At 34.9% G+C, this 9,551-nt stretch overlaps 2 protein-coding genes across 2 annotated transcripts; both read left to right on the forward strand.

The window, feature by feature from the left end:
* The first annotated feature begins 4,176 nt into the window (after positions 1-4,176).
* Positions 4,177-5,850, forward strand: LOC125863968 (uncharacterized). Its single transcript, XM_049543926.1, has 2 exons — positions 4,177-4,335; positions 5,290-5,850. Exons 1-2 carry the CDS (start codon positions 4,180-4,182, stop codon positions 5,848-5,850), a joined length of 717 nt encoding a protein of 238 aa, XP_049399883.1. The 5' UTR covers positions 4,177-4,179.
* A 1,758-nt stretch (positions 5,851-7,608) lies between these two features.
* Positions 7,609-8,746, forward strand: LOC125863969 (uncharacterized). Its single transcript, XM_049543927.1, has 2 exons — positions 7,609-7,798; positions 8,193-8,746. The coding sequence occupies exons 1-2, from the start codon at positions 7,609-7,611 to the stop codon at positions 8,744-8,746; spliced, it is 744 nt and encodes a 247-aa protein (XP_049399884.1).
* Positions 8,747-9,551: the final 805 nt, after the last annotated feature.

Below are 9,551 nucleotides of genomic sequence, written 5' to 3' on the forward strand. Positions count from 1 at the left end.
AAGAAGCACACATTCACCATTTCCAAGATACAAAGCACAGACCAGTCTAATTTGTTAATTAGTTCATTTCATGGATGACCATTTCTAGTCACTAGTATCCATGAATGATTTGGTAGTGCAATGCATGTCTAGGAAAGCAGATGAATTAGAACAGATAGATTCGCTATTTGATATCTACTTATAACTACCGGTTACCAAATTATCAAAAAAATATTAAAAATTTGATATTTGGTATCTAGTTTTTACTATCAATTACCGAATTAACAAATCTAAAATTTGGAAATTCCAAACCGAATACCAGACGCCCACCCCTATTTGACAGTAGCTAAATGTGAGACAAATATTATACTATAATGATTCGGTCAGTCATTTTTGGAAATTTTTGTGAATTGACCACTTTGCCCCTCTCGATATCGACCCTGAGTCTTTTATTATTGAGTTTGAAAAGTTGGTTTTGAACTTTGAGTTTTGGGGTCTTTTGGAGTTTTGAGTGTCTAGATGGAATTTCGTTGATTCCATTAGTTCCAAAATATGGATTATGAGCCGTGAGAGTGTCGGTTTAGTTTTTGAGTCTTTTGAGGATTTGAGGTCCTAAGTTGCGAATTTGTGAAAATTTAGCCTTTGGGTTGATTTTGGTCAATATTTGGGTGCTTGGATAGGAATTTCGAGAGTTATGTTGGACTTGGGGGATGAGTTTAGGCCTAGGTGAGGTCTTGGTTGATTTTTGAGAGGTCCCAAGCTTGTTTTAGTCTTTTTAGGTGTGAGTTAGTTACATGTGATTTTCACGGATATTGTGTCAAGGAGACCTCTGATTCATATTTTGAAGGTTCAATTGAGTCCGAAGTGTCGAGTATAATTAGTTTGCATATGTTGTTTGTGTGTACGGGGTTTAGAACGAATCTGAGGGATCATTTCGATGATTTTGAGTTTGGCTGGTTTCTGGTTCTAGTGCATGACCATGTTCGTCATCGCGAGGCACTCTGATTGTGATTGCGTAACATCATCTTGGGGTGCATTGTTATCGTGAGGATCTTGCCGCAATTGCGATGGTCAACTTTAATTAGTTGACTGCCTTACTCATCGAGATCGTGTGAGTTAAGATGGCGATCGTGATGAGCATTTGAGACCTGGACAGAATGTTTTCTAAAATTGAGGTTTCAACCCCATTTCTCCATTTTTGAGTTTTGGGAGCTTTGGGGTGGCGATTTGGACTAGATTTTTGAGGAAAATCTTTTGGGCAACAATTCTTAACTCTAAACTTTAATTACCCATTATTGTTTATGGATTTATGTGTTCAAATCAAGATTTTGAAATGAGAAAATTTGGGCTATCTTCAAGAACCTAAAAATTTAGTGAAATGGTGATTTTGAAGTTGTGTTGATTTCTTTTTTGAAATGGTTTTCATTAATGAGTTCCTAAAGCCTTAAACATCATTTTCAAGTATTATTTTCTGAATTCAAACCTTAATTTTGAATTGGGTTTTGTGTTGATTGACCCACCTTTCAAGGAAATTGATGTGGGTATTGTTGTTTTTGGAAATTTATTGTAAATACTTACTTGTATATAAATTGTGTGGCTTTGGAAGTGATTCGAAGGGGCAGACTCAACTCTTGGAGTGATTGTTGATTTATTTAAGGCAGGTGGCTTCCTAAACCTTGTATTCTAGTTGAATTAGTATGCTTCCTTCATTGATTGTGAGTTGGGAGTAATGGAGATGACATGAAGGCTTAAATTGTCCACTTGTTACATCTAAATGAATAAAAAGAGGTTGAAATGAAAAAGGGTATGTGTTGAACATGATGATGTTAATTGTCTCACTGTAACCCTTGTTAATTGATTGATGAAATGCTTGAAAGCATGAATATGGACTTGAATTGAATGAATTGTTTTCTCTTTTGTGTGGTGCGATATGGCTTGTGCATTGGTTATGAACACCTTGATGAGACATGAGGTGATTTGTGATGTAAAGTCGATGGGATATGGTTCTGACCAGTGATATATAGTCGATGGAAAATGGTTGCGGCTAGTGATATAAACCGATGGGAAATGGTTTCGGCTAGTGATTTGATATAAAGACTATGGAAAATGATTCCAGCTAGTGATATTTTGCTGATGGGAAATGGTTCTGGCAAGAGATTGATTATGAGACTTGGTACCTTTAATGCTTATGCGTGACTTGCTTGATATTTGAGATTGATGTACTTGTTGTGTGTGGCTGAACTACTTGTAATTGGGATTGCCTTATTTGATTTGTTTGATTGTTGAATTGTAAAGATTGAAATATGACTATTGGGCCTTGCAAGCCGTGTATTGTAGAATTGCTAGGTTGGGCTGATTTGTTATAGTTTGAGGGGGTTCGGTGGGAGAGTCAGGGGTATTTGTTTTCTTGCTAGTTACTATGTTTAGTAGGTTGCTTGTTGGGTATCGTGTTGTTGGTACTCACCACTTGTTTCTACACTTGTGTAGGTTTCGAGCCCGAACCCGCGTGATCTCCTTCTCTTTCTTTTGATCTCGAGGCTTTTCGAGGACCTAAAGAGGTAGTTGCTTGTCATTTGGCAGGCCCTCTTTTTCCTTTTCTTACACTTTGTTCTATTTGAGAAACAAAGATTGAGACTTGTATTTATTTTCTAATTTCACACTCATGTATTTAGTGACTTGAACACGTGACAACCAAGCTTTGGGGTATTGTTTAGAATGAATAAGTTTTTATGTCTTTGTCTTGTTCTTGTTTTATTGTATTTCCGCATGTCTTTCGTTTTCATCGGGTTGAGGCTAATTTGTCTTGGTGAGAATAAACAAGTATTATCACGTCCATTTTTGAGTCGTGACATATACATTGTACCGTGATTACATGTTTTTCAGGTGGCTACAACAATACAATAGCTAAGAATTTAAATGTGGTCCGCGACATTCCAAAAATAAATAAATGAGAACAGGCTAATTATAAAGAATCAAAATCGAGTCATGATTTACAATTAAGGAACCAATAAGATGATGCCACGTGTTTAAATGATGTAATAATTCCAATCAAATTCAAGAATCAATCAAAAATTGTCACGTGTCCATAATGACATATTTTGGTCAATCAAAATCAATCTTATTAGATCGAATTTGTAATAAATTTGACCAAAACCAATCAGAAGAAGACAAAAGAATTTATTGGAGGGTTACATAATTTTCTGAGTCAAATATCATAGAAAGCCGCCCTTCAAAAAACACGCTACTGGCGGCCTCCTTTCCAAAGCAATAGCAACAAATCCAAGACATAACCACAAGGTAAAATTTTACAACTCTATTTGACTTATCTTCTTCTTAAAAGTCAGATCCAACACTGTTTGCGCATAAAATTGAAACTTTAAACAAGGTTTTAATTAATTTAAAGGATATTAGAATGTTTGTTAGAAATATTTAATTAGATTTAAATGTAGAAAAACTTTTGCAGAAAAGTCACATCCTTAAATGTTGTTCAACTCCAAGAGTCACTTCATATTCCTCTCCCCTTTTCTACTATGTTTCAGATAGCTATGGTGTTGGAGGATCCATCCCCTGATCAGGTTTCAGGTTCCACTCAACTAATCATCCCTCCAGGTTTGTCTTGAAAAAATAAAAAATAATCCCTCCGTCCATTTTTAATTGTCGTGGTTTCCTATTTTAGAGTCAAACGATAAGAATTTTGACTAACATTTTACAATGTATTTTTTCATCATATTGATATGCAAAAAATTGCTATTTTTAGTATTTTTCGTATAGTTTTTGAATATCTAAATTTTTAGTTTAAACTATCGAATTAAAGTAATCTAATTCAACTTTGAAAATTAGTCAAATTGACTTTCGAAAAATACGACATGACAATTAAAAGTGGACAGAGGGAGAAAAAACTTGTTTCATTGCGTGCATTTATATACCATCTTTTATTTGTTTTTTGTTTTAGTTGGTTTGATGGAGCCTGGGTCATTGAACCGTAGTAGCAATGTGATTGAGGCAATAAGGAATGAGATTGATAAAGAGTGTATCAGGAAAGAGATCATTGCAGAAGAGGTTGCTCGAAAGCAGATGTTGGAGTTGGAAGTAAGGAGAGAGCTTATGATGGAAAGAGAAATAGCAATGTTTGGGGGAGATAGATTTGCTTCATTCTTCAAGAATCAGGCTGACTCCGTGTTGTTTAAGGAAAAGATGGGAATGGGCGTCTCTGCTGTGTCTAGGCATGACATGGATCACTTCTCAGAGGTTCCTTTTTGCCACCGTGCTGTGGAACCAATAATTTCAACAGTGAACCAAAGTCCAAAGGTGGGGATTTTACAAGTGCAGCCCCCTGGAGTTGGCAGACTTTTGCTGGTTCGTGTTCTTCTTTATTGTTGGCCCTGTTTATTAATTCTTAAATTGCTAAGTAGATGATTTTTTTTATCTATCAGTATTATTAGAACATTTGGCGTTAGTTCAGACATCAATTAGTAGTTTAGTCGTATTAGGATTGCATTAGTTAGTTCAGCAGCTATTATTTATTTAGATTACTTTAGTTCAGTTCGTTTAGGAGTCTTATTATTTTCCTTGTAACTCTATTTAATACCTTGTTGCCTTCATTAATAAAGATACTCTTCCAGTAGTATGTTGCAAACCTTACCTACAATAGTTGTTAAAGAGGCAGTGTCTAATAAAACAGTTAGAATAGTTGCTATTCTGGAAACGAAGGTTTTGAAGTAGTAACTTCTTTTGTTTCACTCTGTTTTTATGGATGGACGGAATGGGTTAGAATGTTAAGTTGGTATTTACTTTCATCTGTGTGTAGTTTCTCAATCTCCTCTTTCTTGAACACTGTTACCTAAGGGAGGTAGCCGATGCAGAGTCTAATATAGTTGCACTGCAGAAAGTATAAAGGCATAGATGACCTGATTTTCTTCATTTAGGTACTTGTTTGCATTAGTCATGTTCTTGGTTTTCTGGTGACTAGTTTACATAACCAGAATGCTATTTATACATGTTCGTATCATTACTTTAAATTGAACAGCCAAACCTAGGAATGTATTTCCTGAACTAGGTAACAGTAAGAAATGAAACATTATCAATGGCAACGATGATGTTTTGGGGAGATGATGCTTTGATATTAATGTCCTCCAAAATATGTTTTGGGGACCTTAATGAACAAGTATAGGTTCCTTTCCCCAAGCCATTTAGTACAAGCTACTATTGCTTTAATACATTCATTTAATATGCTTTCAGATCTAGATCGGTAAACCATTTACAAGGTGTTTAAATTTCTGAGCAGTGCTTCTTTTGTTGTTGATAATACAGGCTAAGCCTGACACGATTTTCTCTGGACCAAAACGGAAAGCTATAACACTGATTGAAGCGGTTGCTGACAAGCCTTCGTTAAGCAGTGCTCCAGTGAAAATTGTTACAGAGTGGAGTTGTGCACTTTGTCAGATATTTACTACAAATAAAGATTGCCTGAATATCCACTTCCAAGGAAAAAAACACAAACGCAAGGAGGCTGCCTTTGGAGAACACAAGGACGACAGAAACTACAGAATTGGTTTTTATTCAAAGAAACCAAAACTTATGCAGCTTGTGGAACGTCCTTGCGATGATCTGATATCAGGGAAGAAATCAGAGAAAGAATCATCAAGTCCAAACGATAACGATCCACCATCCTTGTTGATAGATGACAGTGCAAATGACTTGAGAAAGAACACAACTCATGAAAAACAAAACAATGAGGAGTTCAAGTTTTGGTGTGACACATGCAAAATAGGGACCTTCTCCGAAAAGGTGATGGAGACTCATAAGGTAGCAAAGAAGCATGATCGGCATCTTCAACAACTATTTGGGAAGGACAAAGATGCAGAGGAATGATTGTGTTGGGCAAAGTTCTGTCAACCAACTAGTTAGCTTATTTTTGTTTAAAGGAAATCTGATGTTATCAGTATTACCTTTGGATCCATGTGGTGTGATTTTTCTCTATTATCTATTTTGTTGCTCCTGTCTACCAACTAGTAGCTCATTGTTGTTTTTCATGGAAATTGGATTTCTTAATAGTACCTTTTGATACATGTGATTTGTCTCTTTATCTATTTATGCAAAATGTTCAAGTGCAAAATACATATATGTATGTTCTGCGAATATATGTATATGTCTATGATTTGGTTAGATGTGTCACCTCTCTCTAAAGCAAGGATTTCAGTTTATCTATTTCTTCTATTTTTTGAACTTCCCTTTATTTGATGTTAAGAAAATCTGCAGGAATTTAAATATTTTTTTCTTTGTCACGAAACATTGCAGATTTTAACAACATTGTTTGTGTATCTTCCATTCTTTTCTTTTCTTTTTAATTCTATATTCACCTTGTTTTTTATTGTATTTGTTCAAATGTATTTTATGTTGTTTTTTTTACTGGTACACGTTATTTAAACTCACCATTGATTATAAGAATTCTTCACATCATGAAGTTCTTGATAATGAACATATGTACCCCCGTGAAATTTAAAATTCTATATATTTTGTGTACACTATAAATAGAGAAAATAATACTTTTAGTGTATTCAAGTATATATAAACAATATGAACTCTTAGGTCTCTATTTATAGTGTTATATAGAGACATACAAAAGTTTAGTCATAAACATGTTATGAAAGTGTAAGGTTACAAGAATAATGGTCATAAAGATGGAGGTTATCTTCATAATGGAGGGAAATAATGGAGATAATTAGTAAAAGTAACTTCTTGATAATGGAGATAATTACTATAGTATTTTATAACAATACTTGATTATTTCATACAAGATCATTAGTTACTTAAAAGCCAATATATAAATTCTAGGAACAAATGTTACTTCCTAGATAGAAGATAAAGTTGATAAAGAGAAACTCTTGATAATGGAGATAATTACTATAGTATTTTATAACAATACTTGATATTTTCATACAAGATCATTAGTTACTTAGAAGCCAATATATAAATTCTAGGAACAAATGTTACTTCCTACCTGATAGAAGATAAAGTTGATAAAGAGAAACTTTTGTAATAATTAATCATCGGTTAACAAAACCCTTTTCTTTTTTTTGGTTTTCCACCCGGTGTCCGGAGACCACATTGGAGCTCCGACTATATCTGGATCGCGCACTGCAGGGCCCATTCGGAGGTGGCGCTCCCAACAAGATTTTCTCCATACCCAGGACTCGAACCCGAGACCTCTGGTTAAGGGTGAAGCACTCCCACCAGTGTACCACAACCCATGTTGGTAACAAAACCCTTTTCATTAATTTTAATAGTTGGATATTTGGGAAGAAATCATTTCTAAGCTTTATGACGTGATATTATTGATGAGAAATGAACTTCTTTTTTAAGGAAAAACCTTCAATTAGAGAAAACATGTAATTTAAATCACACTTTTTCACATTTGAAGGGTTGTAATTGTTGCAAGAGTTGTGACTTTTTTTTATAATTGTGATTTTTTCGAAAGATTGTGACTTTTCTGATAAGGAACAATAAACATCTATTCATACTAGTCTTTGTTGGCTATAAATAGAGGTTTCCCTCATTTTTTATATATACGAATTTCTGATATTCTACTCTTCTTAATCTTGCTCTTTAAAAAGTCTTGTGTGATTTCTGATGGAAAGAGAAGAAGCAATGGGTGGAGGAGATAGATTGAAGAGCCAGGCGGAGGCCTTTGAGGAGATGATCTCAGAGGTGCCTTTTCGGTACCGTGCCGGAGAATCAAAATTTTCAACATTGAATCGAAGTCCAAAGGTGGAGATTTCAGAAGAACAGCCCTATGGCTTTAGTGGAATCTTGCTGGTTCGTGTTCTTATTTATTAACTCTTTCAATAAATTGCTGGTTATTGAATAATCAACAACGTACCAGAATATTGCTATCATTACTTTAAATTGAGCAACCAAACCTAGGAAATAATTCCTGGACTACGACATTCGTTCTTATACAACTGAGTACTGGCTTGGACGTTGAGACGAATCAGGAGAGATGATGCTTTAATTTTAATGTCCTCCAAAATATGTTTCAGGGCCCTTAATGAACAAGTATAGGTTCCTTTCCCCAAGCCGTTGTTCCTTGCTTTAGTACAAGCTACTATTGCTTTAATACATTCATTTAATGTCTATGAAATCGTCAATATGCTTTCAGATCGGTACGGTATTTAAATTTCTGAGAAGTGCTTCTTTTGGTGTTGATAATACAGGCTTAGAAACGGTTTCCTCTGAAGCAAAATGGAAAGCTATAATTCTAATTAAAGAGGTTGATGGCAAACCTTCATTAAGCAGTACTAGTGCCCTAGTGAAAAATGTTACGGAGTGGATTTGTGAACTTTGTCAGGTGTGTACTACAAGTCAAGATGGCCTGAATGACCACTTGCAAGGAAAAAAACACAAACGCAAGGTGGCTGCTTTAAGAGAACACAAGGACGACAAAAACTGCAGCATTGGTCTTTTACCAAAGAAACCAAAACTTATGCAGCCTATGGAATGTCCTTGCGATGATCTGATATTCGGAAAGAAATTAGAGGAAGAATCGTCAACTACAAACGATAACGATCCACCATCATTGTTGACAGATGACAGTGCAAATGACTTGGGAAAGAATGCAGCTGATGAAAAGCAAGACAATAGGGAGTTCACATTTTGGTGTGACATATGCCAAATCGGTACCTTCTCTGAAATAGTGATGGAGTCACATAAAATCGGAAAAAAACACAAACGCAAAACAAAAACTGCAGCATTGGACAAGCAGTGTTAATTACAAATGACGAGCAAAGATTATTTATTTATTGTGTCAAAGATGCAGAGGACTGATTGTGTTGAGTAAAGTTGTGTCAACTAACTAGTAGCTTATTTTTGTTGTCAAGTAAATTTGGTCTTACCAGTATTGCCTTTGGATAATCATCAATGTAGTTTGATTTGTCTTTATATCTATTTTGTTGGTCCTGTCTACCAACTAGTACCACATTTTTGTTGTTTAAGGAAATCGGATTTATCAATATTATCTTTTGATACATGTGGTGTGATTTTTCTTGGGTTTTAAAAAAGTGTGAATGGAAAATGAAGAGTGATGACTTTTTCTGAAGAGGTGCGAATGTTCTCAAGAGGTGCAACTTTTCTGAAGAGGTGCGACTTTTATGAAGAGTTGTGACTTTTCTAAAGAGGTGCGACTTTTCTGAAGAGGTGCAATTTTTATGAAGAGTTGTGACTTTTCTTAAGATGGGTAACTTTTATGAAAAGTTGCGACTTTTCCATAAGATTGTGACTTTTATGAAGGGTTATGACTTTTGACTTTTCCAAGGGGTTGTGACATTTACGATAAGACACAAAAACGTGTTCACACTACCCTTTGTTATCTATAAATAGAGGGGTTTTCTCTTATTTTTCAACAACGACATTTTTGAACTTCTTCTTCTGCACAAATAAATGTGTACTTTGCTCCCGTAGAGTGATTCACTTATACAATTATTATTTTTAACGATACACTGGTGAGTAAAATCGTTCTATCTTGGAAAATATATTTCAATAACATCGGATACTTGAGGCGAATAATTTCTTTAAGG

The sequence above is a fragment of the Solanum stenotomum genome, chromosome 5 (assembly GCF_019186545.1).
Source record: "Solanum stenotomum isolate F172 chromosome 5, ASM1918654v1, whole genome shotgun sequence".
Lineage (NCBI taxonomy): Eukaryota > Viridiplantae > Streptophyta > Magnoliopsida > Solanales > Solanaceae > Solanum > Solanum stenotomum.

What these genes read in the sequence shown, in the direction of transcription:
- LOC125863968 (XM_049543926.1), top strand. Translation starts at nt 4,180, where the DNA reads ATGGGCGTCTCTGCTGTGTCTAGGCATGACATGGATCACTTCTCAGAG. An exon ending in GAGTTGGCAGACTTTTGCTG is followed by an intron (nt 4,336 to 5,289) that starts GTTCGTGTTCTT and finishes TTGATAATACAG; the next exon opens with GCTAAGCCTGACACGATTTT.
- LOC125863969 (XM_049543927.1), top strand. Translation starts at nt 7,609, where the DNA reads ATGGAAAGAGAAGAAGCAATGGGTGGAGGAGATAGATTGAAGAGCCAG. An exon ending in TAGTGGAATCTTGCTGGTTC is followed by an intron (nt 7,799 to 8,192) that starts GTGTTCTTATTT and finishes TTGATAATACAG; the next exon opens with GCTTAGAAACGGTTTCCTCT.